Source organism: Momordica charantia, assembly GCF_013281855.1.
Source record: "Momordica charantia cultivar OHB3-1 chromosome 9 unlocalized genomic scaffold, Mcharantia_2.0 BLBB01000009.1, whole genome shotgun sequence".
Lineage (NCBI taxonomy): Eukaryota > Viridiplantae > Streptophyta > Magnoliopsida > Cucurbitales > Cucurbitaceae > Momordica > Momordica charantia.
Genome location: NW_028275167.1, coordinates 28,522,807 through 28,538,969, shown reverse-complemented (window position 1 = coordinate 28,538,969; position 16,163 = coordinate 28,522,807). Strand labels below are relative to the sequence as shown.

At 32.3% G+C, this 16,163-nt stretch overlaps 2 protein-coding genes across 3 annotated transcripts; both read left to right on the top strand.

The window, feature by feature from the left end:
• Positions 1–2,294: 2,294 nt before the first annotated feature.
• On the top strand, positions 2,295–6,129 carry LOC111018728 (AP2-like ethylene-responsive transcription factor At1g79700). The gene is made up of 6 exons (XM_022294952.2): positions 2,295–2,726; positions 2,840–2,922; positions 3,120–3,128; positions 3,255–3,343; positions 3,699–3,900; positions 5,315–6,129. Exons 1-6 carry the CDS (start codon positions 2,467–2,469, stop codon positions 5,899–5,901), a joined length of 1,230 nt encoding a protein of 409 aa, XP_022150644.1. The 5' UTR covers positions 2,295–2,466; the 3' UTR covers positions 5,902–6,129.
• A 4,619-nt stretch (positions 6,130–10,748) lies between these two features.
• Positions 10,749–15,816, top strand: LOC111018622 (putative pectinesterase/pectinesterase inhibitor 25). Of its 2 annotated transcripts, none has more exons than XM_088117707.1 (3): positions 10,749–11,439; positions 14,197–14,560; positions 14,765–15,816. In XM_088117707.1, exons 1-3 carry the CDS (start codon positions 10,819–10,821, stop codon positions 15,457–15,459), a joined length of 1,680 nt encoding a protein of 559 aa, XP_087973833.1. In that variant the 5' UTR covers positions 10,749–10,818; the 3' UTR covers positions 15,460–15,816. The 2 variants fall into 2 exon arrangements, with proteins under 2 accessions (XP_087973833.1, XP_022150485.1); XM_022294793.2 differs by having other exon boundaries at positions 10,755–11,439; positions 14,206–14,560.
• Positions 15,817–16,163: the final 347 nt, after the last annotated feature.

The window sequence follows — 16,163 nt, the reverse complement described above, 5'->3', positions numbered from 1 at the left end:
ACTCATTTTAGAAAGTTAATAATTATTAATTAAAAAAACGCTAAATTTTTTTATAAGCCAAGCGAATAAATTCAAACCTACCAACCATAAATGAAATTGAAACGGTCAAATACACGATCTCACATTATTCTTAAATGATATTGATGCAACGAGTAATGGAAATATTTTTCATGAACTTACTTAGAAATAATGTATTTAAATCTTACCCATAGAGTATTAAGAGTAAAACCAATTTGTTATAGATGTAATGTTGTTAGATCTTAAATCATGGCTAGATTAAAATGTTTTGTCTTGGATAATGACGACATGTCGTTGTCTATCACCAATTGTTTCATTTCGAAATCCATAATGTGACACATGCTCGTCATGGTCAGACCCCACCGCCTATATGCCACTCGGTTACAAACTCTTTTTAACTCATATTCCATTAAAAAAATTTTATTTTATTTTTTTACTATTTTTTTAAATTTATAAGTAGGGTCGAAGCTTTCATGTCCGGTATGAGGTTCGAATTCGAGAGACATCAAGATTTTTTTTTTTTGTATTAAACTTATTCGAATGCTCAAATTTGAAATTTCTAAACCATTGTGATTGATTAGGGTGAAAATTCATCTTAAATACACGTGATCAACCGTTCAACCAAAAACTGTGTGTACGAAAATCTTACAAACTGCGCGAACCAATTCAATAACTGTCGAACTGGGTAATTTATGTCCGAACTCGAGTCCCAACGTTCAAATAAATACTGCAGAACTGCATTCTCCCCTACGCGTACAACTCGTCCAAAATCTCAGAAACAACTATAAATTTAAATTCTTTACACCAACCGGTTATCAACTAACATTATAAATACCCATAAGTTAAAGGCGAGGTATGCGTACCTGGTGATTTTAAGTGATACTAAATTATTGTTTATCCTATACTGACAAAGACTTCGAAGTGCTAACTCCTTTATGCGGGATTCTTTCTTCAAGTGATCTTGGGGACGCATCGTTCTTTATCGAAAAATTTTGATAAAAATAGTGATTGAGAGACTCCAAACTCTTACAGAGGTACCACATGTTTTTTTAATTAGACAAAATTCTTCTTGGGTTGACATGCAAATACATTTTCCGTCCACGCCGTCCACTAGCATCCACATCAAACCATTAAAGCCATTTGTGCAAGCACACGACACAATACTAAATGTTAGTCGAGATTCTCAAGCGCCTATTTATTTTCAAATTTTGCCACATGATCTACAATATATTTAGAGAAAAAAAAAAGATTTTCAACATTTATATGATGTTTATTTATTTTATTTATTTATTTTTTTAGTATAAAAGATGTGGGAGCCGAGGAGATTAAAGGTAATTAGTGCATTACCCACTTAGATTGACAATATCGTTTAATTACTTTTAAAAATATTTCTAGAATCGTAACAAAATTTGGAAAAAAAAAACAATTGTTATTTGAAAAGTAGTTAAACTAATGTAAAAATGTCATGCAAGGAAAGTTATTGAAGAAATAAAAGTTTTAGCATGAACTTGGTAATGTATACCAGTTTCATCAAATTGCATCTTAAACTTAGATAAGTGTTATAATTTTCACATTAAATTTTAAAAAATGTTGCTATTTTTATCCTAAAATTATTGAAAAATGTATTCTCATGCGTGTCAAATGACTTAATTATAAAATATACCATTAATATGAAATTGAAAATATTTAAATAAAAATAATAATTAATTTGTAAGTTTTGAGAGAGTTATATAACTATAATTTTGTTGAAACCATGATTTTTATTAAATTAATGAGGCTTTAGCTTTTTTTAATTAAATTAGTGAAAATTTAATATATGGTAAAAACTACTACTTTTATCTAAATTTAGTATTTAGTTTAATTAAATTAAAAATTTATAGCAAAAAGAGAACCTAATTTAGAGATAATTGACATATCATCGTCCCAACAAAAAGTTTAAAAAAATTTATAGTAAAAATTGATACAAACAAACCAATGTAGGAGTAAAAATAACTTGTTTCCCAAATAATTAACAAACAAGTTAGATTTTGAAATTAAATACAAACCAATTTATGAAACAAGATCCTCCACAATTATTTTATAACCATTTCATTTTTCTTTTAACCAAATCAAAATTGGAAAGGCAGCAAAGAGCAGGAATCTTATTGGTAGCATGGCTGCACCTACAGCCAAGTGTTGGGCAAATTTCATAACTCACCTTGGATTAACTAACCCTCTTCCCACTAACCCTGGTTACCTTCCTCCTCTCTCCTCTCTCTTTAAACCCCCCTTTCTCTCTCCTTGTTGGTAAACCACTTTAGGTTACCAAAGCCTTCTAAAAATGTCTCCCACTGTACAATCCAATCCAACTCCGACGCCATTTTATTCCGCCATTGCACCACCTCTAATCCTCGTCTCCGCCTTCTAATTTGCCGATTCTCAATTCCTCCTCCTCCGCCGGCGGCCGCCATGAGAAGGTCTCCCTCTGTTTCTACTTCCTCCTCCTCCTCCTCCTCCTGCGTCGGCGGCGGCGGCTTCGACAGCAATAATCTCAATCTCGCCGCCCCTCCGCGCCGGCCGCAATCGGAGAAGACCGGAGCGAAACGCCGGAAGCGGAATCAGGACGACGCCAAATGCGAGATTGAGAATCGTAACGGTAATAACAACAACAGCAGCAACAACAATGCCTCTTCCGGCCGCCGGAGCTCCATTTACAGAGGAGTCACTAGGTTTTTTTTTTCGATTTCGATTTCGATTTTCCGTTTCTTTTTTTGAGTTGCATGTTGAATAATTGAGACTCTGAATTCTGAAATTAATTCGGAATCGGATCAACCGTCGTCAGGCACCGATGGACCGGCCGGTTCGAAGCGCATCTCTGGGACAAGAGTTCGTGGAATAGCATTCAGAACAAAAAAGGAAGGCAAGGTGAGGAAGAAAAAAAAAAGCCCTGCTCTGTTACGAAAAGTTAATTAATTAATTAATCGAAGAAGAGATCTCAAATATTCTTTTTTTATTCGGTTAATTTTGTATTTTTTTAAATTATATATAAATTGGAGCCCTGATTTTGTTTGCTGACTGTGTCACGGCCAACGCTCATTTGCACTTTTGTCGCTGCTGCTCAGTTTATTTGGGTAAGCTCTTCTGTAATCTAATTTTTTTTTCCTCTATTTTTTAAAATAATATTTTGGGACACGTGGCGAGAGGAGGGGCTTCCGGTCAAATTTTGGCAATTAATATATTGGTATCGTATATGGCAGGAGCATACGATAACGAGGAAGCTGCCGCCCGAACTTATGACCTCGCTGCCCTCAAGTACTGGGGTCCCGGAACCACCCTCAATTTCCCGGTACTTTTACGTTTTAAGGGTGGAAACGACATTTCACATTTACGTTATGTTTAAAAATACTTTTTTTTTCTTCTCAAATTATTTCATTAAATGTTCAATAAAGTTCTTCCCTAATTCCTATACGCTAGCCGCTAAATTGACTATTTCGGCACTTATTTCCTCGAGAAATTACAAACGTTTTCTTTATAAACAATTTCGTTTCTTTTTCCGGGAAAAAATAACTCCTCGGTCGAAATATGGCCAGAAATTTTACGGAATTAGATATAGGAATTAAGAGATGGATTAAATATAGTTCTGAAAGTAGGAAGGGTAAATTTGTAATTTAACATTTGTTGTAATTTTAAATGGGAATCAGGTAGAGTCGTACAGGAATGAAATAGAAGAAATGCGGAAAGTTACGAAGGAGGAGTATTTGGCGTCGTTACGGCGGCGGAGCAGCGGATTTTCGAGAGGCGTATCGAAGTACCGCGGCGTGGCCCGCCACCACCACAACGGCCGGTGGGAGGCGCGGATCGGCCGTGTTTTCGGAAGCAAATATCTTTACCTGGGAACTTACAGTACGTTCTCTCTCTCTCTATCTACTCTTGACTCCACGTGGCATTCCCACGTGGAATTTTTAATGGCAGCAACGCCAACTTTTAACTACGTGGATCGCTCTGTCAGCTAACGTGGCACTACCTTTTCTTACTTACAGACAATTAATGTTGTCTTTTAATTCTCTTTTTTGTTTTTTTCCATTTTATGAAAAATATAATTGCTCTTAATAATAGCATATTAACAAATCTTTAAAATTGTCAAGGTGGTTTATAATTGGTTAACTACCACATCATAGAAAAATGAGGTACTTGGGTAGGTTTACCCTCCCTGAATTTTATTGGGTGAGTTATTATTTTAATAAGTATTTCAAAATCATTAATTAAATATATTTTTTTTTAAAATTTAAAGTAATATCTTTAATATTTTAACGTATCTCGTAACCATTTTATTTTTTGGTTTCTGATTTTGAAAATCAAGCTTAGAAATACCTCGCCTCTATGAGTTCTTATTTTATTTACTTTTAAAAAAAATTGTTTATGTTTTTTAAAATTTGATTGAGGATTTAAATATATTAAAAAAAGTGAAAACTCAAGCGTAATTTTTATAAACTAAAAAATTCAAAGGCCTAAATCTTGTAATAATAGTGCATTATTTTTATTTGTAATACTATTTGTGTTATGAATTTGATTATTGGAAAGAAATTTATTGCAAGTTTTGAAATTTGAACCTGTAGTTTTACAAGTACAAGGCAGAGTGAGGAGTGGTCCACGAGGGTAAATAATTTAGGGATAGGGGTACGGCACGTGATCCTTCGTCTGCTGCAGTTATAAAATAAATTAATAAATAAAACAGAAACTTTTCGATTCACAGCTTTCCAAAAGTGAACTATGTGGCCTCACGTGCCACTTCACTAGCTTCTGTCGGGAGTCCACCTGTATTTTCATTTTCCGGGACGCCAAATTTCTTTTAAATTTAATTCAAATTCATATATATTTTTTCAATTTATTCATTTTTCTGGGTCAAAATCATATTTATCTTCACAGTAGAATATATATATATATATATATATATATATATATATATATTTTCTTTTTAAATTCATTTTAGTCAAACCAAAAATCACGGGAAATTCCTATGGTCTTACAGACAGTAGGACCAGATGTTCTGCATTCCTGCTTTCCATGTTTGACATTTAAAAAAAATAAAATAAAATACCAAATTTCACTGTTCTTTACCGAGAAATGAAGATAATAATTAATATATGTAGATCTGTTTTTTTCTGATATGACTGCAATTAAATTAACTGATTTAGATTCAAAACCAGCATAACCAAATCACGTGATCAGTGAAAATCATGTTATTAATTAATGGGGTTGTTTAATTAATTATAATTTTGAATTAAGTTTTTGGTATATTTGTTATTATATTTGTTAGACACACAAGAGGAAGCAGCAGCAGCATATGACATGGCTGCAATTGAGTACAGAGGGGTCAATGCAGTGACCAATTTCGACATCAGCAATTACATTGGGCGGCTGGAGAATAAATCATCAGTTTTTCCAGCAGCAGAGCAGCCCCTACAGCCCAACTGCTCCCCTGCTTCCTCTTCTGAGGAAGGCGAAGTAGTACAGCAGCAACAGCAACAGACGACGATGGCGTTCTCAGGCTCGCCCCTCCAGTTCCCGTCGATGGAGAACAGCCCGACGACAATGGAGGAGGATCATGATCTGCATTGGTCATTCCTAGACACGGGGTTCGTGCAGGTCCCCGACCTCCCCCTCGAGAAGTCTGGCGAATTGCCTGACCTGTTCTTTGATGAGATCGGGTTCGAGGACGACATCGGGTTGATATTCGAGGCGAGCTTGGAAGACGAGAGGTGCGGGGAGGGGGGTGAGAAGTTAGAAGATGTGGGGAAAATGGAGATGATGAAGAGTGATCATGAGGAGAGGGGGTTGTTCTCGACTACTTCGCCATCTTCGTCGTCGATAACCACCTCGGTTTCGTGTGAATTTAGGGTTTGAAAAAAGGGTGGCTTTAGGAGATGAAGTTTGGTGAAGAGTGGATGAGAAAAAAGATCAATTCCAGAAGAATATGATCATGGTTTCTGGGTCTGTGGTTTAGTCTTTGGTTTTCAGTTTGGTTTAAGGAAAAAGAGAGAGAATTAGCTGAGGTGTTTTCTTTTTTCTTTCTTTTTTTGGGTTTTAAATTTGTTTTTAAATTATCCAGAAATAACCTTTTTATTTTCTCAATGGTTTTTGGTTCAAGGAAAAAGCCAACTAACGTACCTAAAAAACATATCTAACTTGTTCCCCTCCCTCGTTCTTTCTAGACCATGTGACACTATACATATATATATGAAAAAAAAAACATATCTATCAAATTTGTCCTCCTTTGACTATATATATCTATGTATAATACTTTGTATTGCGGTAGTCTGACATACTTTGATGTCTAAATTAGATAATTAGTTCGGTTAAGAGTAACAAAAAGTAGAGTTTGATTGAGAGTAGAAAAAAGTAGAGTTGTATAAAAAATGCACCTCACGCTCTAGGCCTCATCTTATTTATAGAGGGGGTGATCTTCTCGAGTTGGGCCGAGTTGATTTCCTTGATTGATTTGGATTTTGGCGGGTGTGTGACATGGTCAAGTCATCTTACTTTAGGTGAATCTAGTATGATAATGTCACTCATTACTACTTTGGTAATTATATGAACATTTATAAGGAATATCTTGGGTGTGTTTTTTTAAAGTGGTAAAACAGTATAATTGAGATTCAAACTTTTAATGTATAAGAAAGGCTATTGTTTGGGAATTTTGAATTAAAAATAAAATAATAGAGCTCAAGTGTACACCTCACAAGTAAAAAAAAATGGAATAAGTATTCAGTATCAATCTTCTAGGACGACTAACGTAATATTTTTGAAAAAATAATGATAATCGACAAGTTTGCCATTGGTTTTAAGGTAACAAATAGTATTATCGATGTTGGTTTTGGTATTTTAAAATGGAGTGAAATAAAACTAAGTCAAATTACTTTAAATTAGCTAAGAAAATATGAAATTAGACTAACTAGGCGCGGGTGCCTCCTCTGCTTAAAAATCGGTTCCTAATATGTCAATTAGAAAAAGGGAATTTAGCTTAATAAAAACCAACCGTAACCTTCGATCGAGGTTTTATGTCTAGGCTACCCGAACGAAACCTTTATATCTAAACCTTACTTTACAAAGTTAAATCAAATAAGTTGTAAAAATAACTAACCCTTATGACATTAAGGTTTTTTAAATCATTAATTGGCCAAATTAAATTCTTAACTTTGTAAAAACAATTAAGTGATGAAAGAGTGAGAAAACACATTTTGCCTTGCTGTATTTTTTAAAAACTTAGCTAATCATCCATAAGTGATGGAGATATATTTGTTAGAGAAAAAATAAATTAGAATGTGGAAGAGAAGTTATAAAATGCGAAAATTGAGAAGAAAAATATTGATAAAATATTAAATTTTTGGAGAGAAAAAATTAAGAGGGATATATTAGAAAAAGATAAAGAAATAAAAATATATATAGATAAAATTTTGGAGAGAGAGAAATAATAATAAATATTCTAAAATTGTTTCCTATCTTACGTAGGAAACAATTTTAGAATGAAAAATAATTTTTTTTCAACGAAATGAAAAAAAAATTGTTAGAAATAAATATGTGAAAGAAAAAAAAATTGAGAATATGAAGAATAAATATTTTTAAAAATTACTCTTTCTTGTTCAACTTTTATTTTTAAAAATATTTATTAAAGGTTTAAAGGAAAAAGTAATTAAAATGGGCCCTTATTATTTAACATTTGCTTTTGGGTGAATTTGGGCCGAAGAATGGGCTGAATGGGCTCTGAAAAACTGATATCCAGAGGTTTTGCCTTTTTTACCCCAAATCTTTAAAATATATTTTTCTATTCCGCCCTTCTTAAACTATTTCAACAAAAGATTGACTTTTCATTAGAAATATAGTTTTTTTTTTTTTTTGGTTCAAAAGATTTAAACCCTATTGGTCCTTTAATTTCAACTTTTATTTATTTTTCCTATTGTACTTTAAATATATATATTAGAGTTGTTTGCTTTCTTTTTTATTATTAGTTGTCACAATTTTAACACCACTAAAGAAAATTATTGAAATATTGTTATTGGTAAAAAATCGCCCGAACTTCGTCAATGCGACCCCTTTGTGAGGAGACACCCCTTTTCTCGAAATTATGGAACTATTTTGCTAAGTTCCTTAAAGAGAGTTGTCTCGCGTCCCTAGGTATTCTCTAACAATACACTTGTGTCAGTTTCGGGTACGGGTACTGGTACCCTTTTGTTGAAGGTCATTCGAACCTTTTCTTAGGAGTATGACATAGGTTACTTCAGCGTTGTAGCGTCTGGTACTTAACATTGGCTCGAGGTATTTTCTCTACCTATTCTTAACTTGAAAAAGTAGGGGTACCTTGCGTCGTTGAATCTACATCGAATAATATTCTTTATGTATAAAATTTATGACAAGATTTTGCAAATAAATATCAGAACATTCCCATTTAAATTAAGAGATTAATATAAATATTTTAAAAATATATAGACCAAAATTAATATTTTAAAAATACATTGATCGAAATAGACAATAACAGAAAGGTTTTAAACAAAACAAAAATATATCAAGAGTCAAAGAAGAATTAAAAATCATACTCTTAACTTTGTTTTTAACTTTAATAAGCTTTTTTATTATTATTATTTCACACTTTGTAACGTGGGTTTTAAAAAATCTTATCCAAAACAATATCTAACTTCTCAAATACATATTTTTCATTTTAAAAAAATTGATTGAGATTTCAAAAGTATTTTTAATAACAAGAAAGCAGAGGAAATATTTTGTAAAGAAACAAACTTGTTTTTTTAAATGCAAATATCTTATAAAATAAGTAATTGAACTAAAGATTTAATTTGAATAAGAAGGACACTATATTAACTAGAGACATTCATACAATATTATAAATAAAAATAGAAAAATAGATTATAGGGAGGTCCAAGAGCAATAGCCTACAAGTCAGCTTTTTTTTTTTAATTTAATTAAATTAATTTTTTTTTAGTTTAACCATTATTTAGTTTTACATTATTGTCTCTATAATTGAACTCAAACGTACTAAATAATAAAAGGCCTTTGGAGCCATTCATTTAATTTATGAGTTTATTTCTTCCATCGGCTGAGCTACAAATATTATTTATTAGTCCAATAAAACTAGGTTTCTATAAAAACATGAATAAAAATTAAAGCCATATATGCAGAATTCCATTTTATTTATATATAAAAAAAGACATATTATATTACCTTTTATTTTTAATGAACTTTTTTTAGACAAAAACTATTTTGTTGCTAATTTTTTAATTAAATTGTTGACTGAACAAAAAAAATAAATATTTTGGGCTTTAACCTCGATTTATTTATGAAAGTCAGACACTTATTTTCATTAATGTAATAATAGAATAAATAATACATCTACTTAATTTCTTTTAGGCTTAAATACTATTTTGGTCTCAATTCAATTTTATTTTTTTCATTTTAATTATTGTACTTTATGAAGTTCATTTTGGTTTATGTATTAATTTCAAAATTTACTTATTTTAATCATTGTACTTTCAAAACATCTTTTTTAGTCCCTTTTAAAAATGTGACTAATTTGATCTTTACAAAATTTTAATGAAAATTTTATATATAATAATTATTATTAATATAAATTTATGGTTGCATTTCAAGAAATTTAGGGAATGAAATGTTATGTTAAAACTATGATCGAACGGAATGAAATAGAATTGAAAATAAAAGAATCAAAATTGTCACTTTTTAAAAATACATATACCAAAATAGACGTTTCAAAATATATGAACTAAAATAAGCAAAAATTAAGAGTACATTGACAAAAATAAAAAAATGGATGTTTTAAAAGTATATGGATAAAAATAAACAAAAACCGGAAAAAAATAATATTCAAACCATTTTTTTCAAATTATAAATAAAATTATATGCAAGGTTTGATATAAAAAGGGACTGTTAAACAAATTTAAAAAATATATATAAATTATGAAAATTTGAGATAAAAAAAATGGACTATTAGAATAAATTCAAATCAAAACACACAGACACGCTTAATAGAGATCAATCAAGAAGTGAATTTATCAATTATGTAGTAATTGACACCTACTCTTTTCTTTGAAGTCGTAGAAGTTAATTAACTTGTCATCGTTCTAAAAATATTGAAACTATTTTCAAATTTCAAACCCTTGAGGCTTCGTTTTCGCTTTCTATTACTCGTTCCCAGTTTTTAACATGTCAATTTCTCAATGGTAATCAGAAGATAGGTGTTGATCGATAAACGTTAAGTATTGTCAATATAAACTCACTCTATCTAGTCTCGGTCTACCATGCAACCCACTTTATTGTTTGAGCTTAAAAAATATGGAAATGGTAGATTTAAGCACTGACCTAAAAAATGATGCCTATTTTGTTAAATTAAAAAAATAAAAGCGAAGAAAATAAATAGACTACTATTAGCATTTTTTTCCTTGTATTTATCACGGAAAATCTGAATCAATAATAAACAAATAAAATGGAAAAAAAATTATTTTATTAAAAAAATAAATGTAAATAATAAGTAGCTTGGAGGGTAGCGTCGGTGAGGGAGTGAATAATTCATGGTAAGTTTTGTTCCTTACTTAAACAATTTAAACATTTTTCTAAATACTTTTCTAAAAACAGATAAAGAAAATCATATTTAAATTAAAAAAAGAAAAAAAAATCTTCAATTTCCATTTTCTTCTGACACACACTTTATTTTTCCACTCCTTCCTTCTTCTCCCGCCTCTATATAAGTCCTCTCTCCTTCTTCACTCACCGAGTCACTCCCGAGTTGAAAATCACGTTATGAACTCACTTCCCTACATTTTTCTTCTCCTTCTCTCCCTCCGCCTCGCCGGAGCTTCCGATTCTCCTCCGCCTTCCGCCGCGCTCTGTAAAACCACTCTCTACCCTAAGCTCTGCCATTCGATTCTCTCCTCCATCCGATTCTCGCCCTCCGATCCCTACGGCTACGGAAAATTCTCCGTCAAACAGTGTCTGAAGCAGGCGATCAAAATGTCGAGCGTAATCGGCGGCTACCTTCGCCGTGGAGGCGGTTCGAGGCTGAATCAGCGGGAGGCCGGCGCGCTCGACGACTGCAGAGAGCTCGCCGATTTGAATGTGGAGTTTCTGCGGTCGATTGAGAGCGTATTGGAGGCGGCGGAGGGCGTGGATGAGCAAGTGGTGGAGCGCGTCGAGAGTATTTTGAGCGCGATCGTGACGAACGGCCAGACGTGTATCGACGGATTGGTGGAATCGAAGAGCAGTTTGGGGAGTGCGCTATCGGCGCCGCTGTCGACTGCCGGGGAACTGTACAGCGTGTCGTTGGGATTGGTTAAGAACTCGCTGTCGCGGCGGTGGAAGAAGCGGCGGCAGAGTTTTCCGGGCGGCGGAGGGAACAGAGAGCCACTGATCACGCTGATCAAGGTACGCGTACGATTGAATGTGCTGCTGCTGTTTCTGTTTGTCTGTTCGTTCGGTTACAAGAACCATCGCATTTGCTTTATTCAATGCATTATAAATAAATAAATAAAAATTAGGGGAAAAAGTTTTTGTTTGGATGCAGCCATTGGTTTAGACTTCTTTTCTTAATAAAAACGAACAAAAAAAAATATAATATTTAACAATAAACAATTATTAATATTTTTTAAAAAATGAAAAAATCTATATTCTTTTTAAATAATAATGAGTCGTCAAATATTTAGTTTTCAAGTGAGACAAATATTTTCCTATTTTTAAAATCGATATTTTCACTAATGACCATGAAGTAGAAATGTCACATCATTTACAAGTAAGTTGCATAAAAATGGTATTCTTATGCAGAATGAGGAGTTTGACATTTGATAAAGACCTTTTTTTCCCCGAAATGGCTACAAATTATTGACAGAAAATTGAAATTTTATTCCTAACAAATTACTTTTATTTTGAATTAACTCAAATCTTAAAAATAAAATTATTGTCACAACACTTTAATTGCTTTCATTTTAAGAGTTATTTGAGTTATGTTCCTATAACCTAAAGTTAAGAGTAGTATGTAAGCTTATTAAGAAATTGCTTATATTCACGGGTATTTGTTTGTTTGTTTTTTTTATTTATATGTATCTACGAGTTGGTTAATCCTATATATTATACAAATATAATTTTATGACATTCATCTTTTATAATATAAATTTTTTAGCATAATTTATAATACACATCAACTCTTACTGATTATAAACCCATGAATCAAAGAAAGGATACAAATTTTCATAATAACATGATTAAATATAGACTAAACGAATTTAAGTTTTATTGAAACTTTATTATTCCAATTTTATCTTAAAAAATTGAAGAAAAAAAAAGATACATCCACACATTTAAAAAAAGATGGGTAAAACTTCCTCTTCCTTGAAGCCAACATGGCCTTAATTAATGGTTGTCATGATGGGAAATTAGTCAGGGAAAAAACAGTTGAAACGTTCAAATATTAATGGAATTAAATATCCTCCAACCATCTTAAATCAAATGGAGGGTAGATATCATATTCATAGGACTTAGGAAGTGAGAATATAATTATGTGCTGTTAACTTTTTGCATAAATTTATTAATGGGCATTTAATTGATTGCTGATTTATTTTACATTGATTATGAAAACCACCCAAAACCAATTTCTCATTATTTACAGCTAAGTTATAAAATGATAGAGCAATTTTTAACAAATGGTAAAATTCAGGATTTTTTTTTTTTTGGGTAATTTAGCCTTCATTAATTAGTTGCATTATAATATAACATGATAAAGACTTATTTTATGTGAAAATGACTAATCAGACCTCGAAATAAAAGAACTCCTCAGACAAAAGGACATGAAAGGGGTCAAAGAAGCTATTTGACTAATTACTTACAGAAGTAAAAGGAAAAAAAAAAAGATTAATAACACACTAAAATAAATCACACAAATGTTTTAATTTTTAGTGTAACAAAATTAGATTATAAAAATTTCCAATCATTTTTCTACTGAATTAGTATCAAAATTTGTATAATCTAGAAATGAAGGGAGATTGAAACTTATAATTTTATTTTATTTTTTCACTTTACCATTTAGGCTTTATCCCTGTCTACACGAAACTGCATATTTATTTATCTCTTTTAATTATATTAGTTAACAAGCAAAGTTAGGAAAGAAACCAGTTAGATTTGTGCAAATATTAATGCAGTTAAATATCCTCCAACCATATTATTTAATGTACATGTGGAGGAGAATTATCATAATAGTGGTGGAATATAATTACAAGAATCATGTACAAATTAACTTAATCAGTAATTAATTAATTTCTGATTTCTCTTAATTGGAATATCATAATAAACAAACATGGGAAGAAGGTAGGCTGCAGGGGCATCTGCAACCCTATCCTTAATACTACAAAATCCCAATTTTAAGAAATATTTTTTAGTTTATTATTAAAAAATTATTTTTTGGGGGCTGAGTTAAATATGTTTGATAAGATTCTCGGTATCACGAGAGACAGATTAGAGGGGACGGCATCTGGGATTCCCAAATTCTGCCAGTTGCATGTTACAAATTGAAATGTGGATTCTCTTCACATTTTTAAATATACATACTCTAATTATTCAATTCCTATTATTGATTTGGGTGAACTACACTTTGTCCTGATTTCGAGGTTTTGTTTCTATTTGGTTTTTAAATTTCAAAACTTGACTTTTAAAAAATAGTTCTAGAAATTTGAGGTACTATATAGCATTTGTTGATGTATTTATTTTAAATGAGGTATGTTTAAACATCAAACCGACTCAATCTAAATAAGGTTAAAAATCAAATTATTTTGGTCCTTGTATTATTAACTTTTGTCTATTTTTCTCCATGCTTTCAATTTTGATCTATTTTGGTCTTTATATATTCAATATATATATATATATATATATATATTATCCCATTCTTTCAATCATAATTTAGGCACGGTACCAAATTTGTCATATCTTTTTATTTAACGATTTTTATTGTGTAGATTTTGTATTATACAGGGATCAAAATCTTCATTTTGAACTAATTAGACAAAAGCTGGAATTATAAGTATCATAATAGAATTGAAACTTATTATGCAGTGTTTCATATATCATTATTATTCTCTTGAGTATAAATCTGTACAGTTTAGTTGATTTTAGAGGTCAATTCTCTTAAGGGTTCAGTTGCATCAGGGACTGCGAAAAATGGGGTCCTGCAACCAATCCACAATCTGCTCAGGAAGGGAGCGTTTGTTAACTGATTTAGGCACCACTGGAATTTTCATCAACAACACTGTGGTTGTTAGCTCAACTGGTGCTGACAACTTCACATCAATTGGTGATGCAATTGCATTTTCTCCCAACAATTCTATGCCTGAAGATGGTTACTTTGTTATATATGTTAGAGAAGGATACTATGAAGAGTACGTCGTCGTCCCCAAATACAAAACCAACATAATGCTCATCGGAGATGGCATTAACCGAACAGTGATCACTGGAAACCACAGCGTCGTCGATGGTTGGACGACTTATAATTCTTCTACCTTTAGTAAGTAAACCGACAAACCATCTAAATTACAAGTTTGATCCGTGAACTTGCAAGACTGTGTAACATAGATGCTTAAACTTTCAGAGTACTTGTGTCTAATAATAGGTTTACGAACTTTAACCATCTAGAAGTTTCGAAACTAAACTTGTAATTTAACCTAGTTTCGAAATATACTGAGTATTTGGATTTGGCATGTTTATGCAGCTGTTTGTGGGGATGGATTTGTTGCAATAGACGTGACATTTAGGAACACAGCAGGGCCAGAGAAGCACCAAGCAGTGGCAGTGAGGAACAGTGCAGATCTCTCAACATTCTACCGCTGCAGCTTTGAAGGCTATCAAGACACTCTCTATGTGCATTCCTTCCGACAATTCTACAGAGAATGCGACATCTACGGCACCGTAGATTTCATATTCGGCAATGCCGCTGCGGTTTTCCAGCAATGCAACCTCTATGCCAGAAAGCCCCTACCGAACCAAAAGAATGCCTTCACAGCGCAGGGTCGAACCGATCCGAACCAAAGCACAGGCATCTCAATCCACAACTGCACGATCAGAGCTGCACCCGACTGGGCAATGGACTCGAACGCGACGATAGCGAACTACCTCGGGCGGCCATGGAAGCAGTACTCAAGGACAGTGTACATGCAGTCATACATTGGGGATTTGATCAGCCCTGTGGGATGGCTGGAGTGGAATGGAACAGCAGGGCTGGAGACATTGTATTATGGGGAGTTTGAGAATCATGGGCCAGGAGCAAACACAAGTATGAGGGTGAATTGGCCTGGCTATAGCTTGATGAATGCTACACAGGCCATGAATTTTACTGTCTATAACTTCACTATGGGAGATACTTGGCTGCCTTATACTGATATCCCCTTCAATGGAGGTCTGGTATGAAATTCTTTCACCTTAAATTATCATCTTTCTTTCAAGTTTTTGGTGAATTGTTGAGAGAGAGCTGAGTTTCTATGGATACACACTGTATACATTCTTGGGAGCTGGGGAATTTTTTTGGAGAGAACTCCAAATATTTTCAAAAGAGGAACCTATAGATAAGTTAAGTTTATGATGTTAATCCTGGTTCGGAGCGTTTAGGGGAGAGAAATCAATCGTTTTTGGTATTAAGCTCGAAATTGAGATTTCTTAGTCAGTAAGACAAGAGACCCTAGACCTTCGCTAACTAGGCTACCTCTTCAAGGCTAAAAAGAAAAGGCCCTTTTTATAGTTATTAAATATGTTTAAATTTTGCCCATACGAGTCTTAGTTAAAATGCTAGTGATTCAAATTATTTTAGTTTAAATTTTTCATACCTTCTCTAAAAAAAGAAAGAAAGACAATCTTGATACTTATTTTATTTTAGCATGTATTTTTAAAACTATCTATTGATATATATGTACTTTTAAAAAATTATTATTTTAGTCTATTTTTCTTTTAATCTCATTTATTTCATAGCCTGACACTTCACTCAATAAATTTATTGAAATATAATCATAATTTTATGTTAATACGTTGTGTTAAAATTGTACTAGTAGAGACTAAATTGGTCACATTCTAAAAATACAAAGACCAAAATGGACTTCAAATTCTTCGATGACTAAAAT

What these genes read in the sequence shown, in the direction of transcription:
- LOC111018622 (XM_088117707.1), top strand. Translation starts at nt 10,819, where the DNA reads ATGAACTCACTTCCCTACATTTTTCTTCTCCTTCTCTCCCTCCGCCTC. An exon ending in CACTGATCACGCTGATCAAG is followed by an intron (nt 11,440 to 14,196) that starts GTACGCGTACGA and finishes TTAAGGGTTCAG; the next exon opens with TTGCATCAGGGACTGCGAAA. An exon ending in TTATAATTCTTCTACCTTTA is followed by an intron (nt 14,561 to 14,764) that starts GTAAGTAAACCG and finishes ATGTTTATGCAG; the next exon opens with CTGTTTGTGGGGATGGATTT.
- LOC111018728 (XM_022294952.2), top strand. Translation starts at nt 2,467, where the DNA reads ATGAGAAGGTCTCCCTCTGTTTCTACTTCCTCCTCCTCCTCCTCCTCC. An exon ending in ATTTACAGAGGAGTCACTAG is followed by an intron (nt 2,727 to 2,839) that starts GTTTTTTTTTTC and finishes AACCGTCGTCAG; the next exon opens with GCACCGATGGACCGGCCGGT. An exon ending in TCTTTACCTGGGAACTTACA is followed by an intron (nt 3,901 to 5,314) that starts GTACGTTCTCTC and finishes TATATTTGTTAG; the next exon opens with ACACACAAGAGGAAGCAGCA.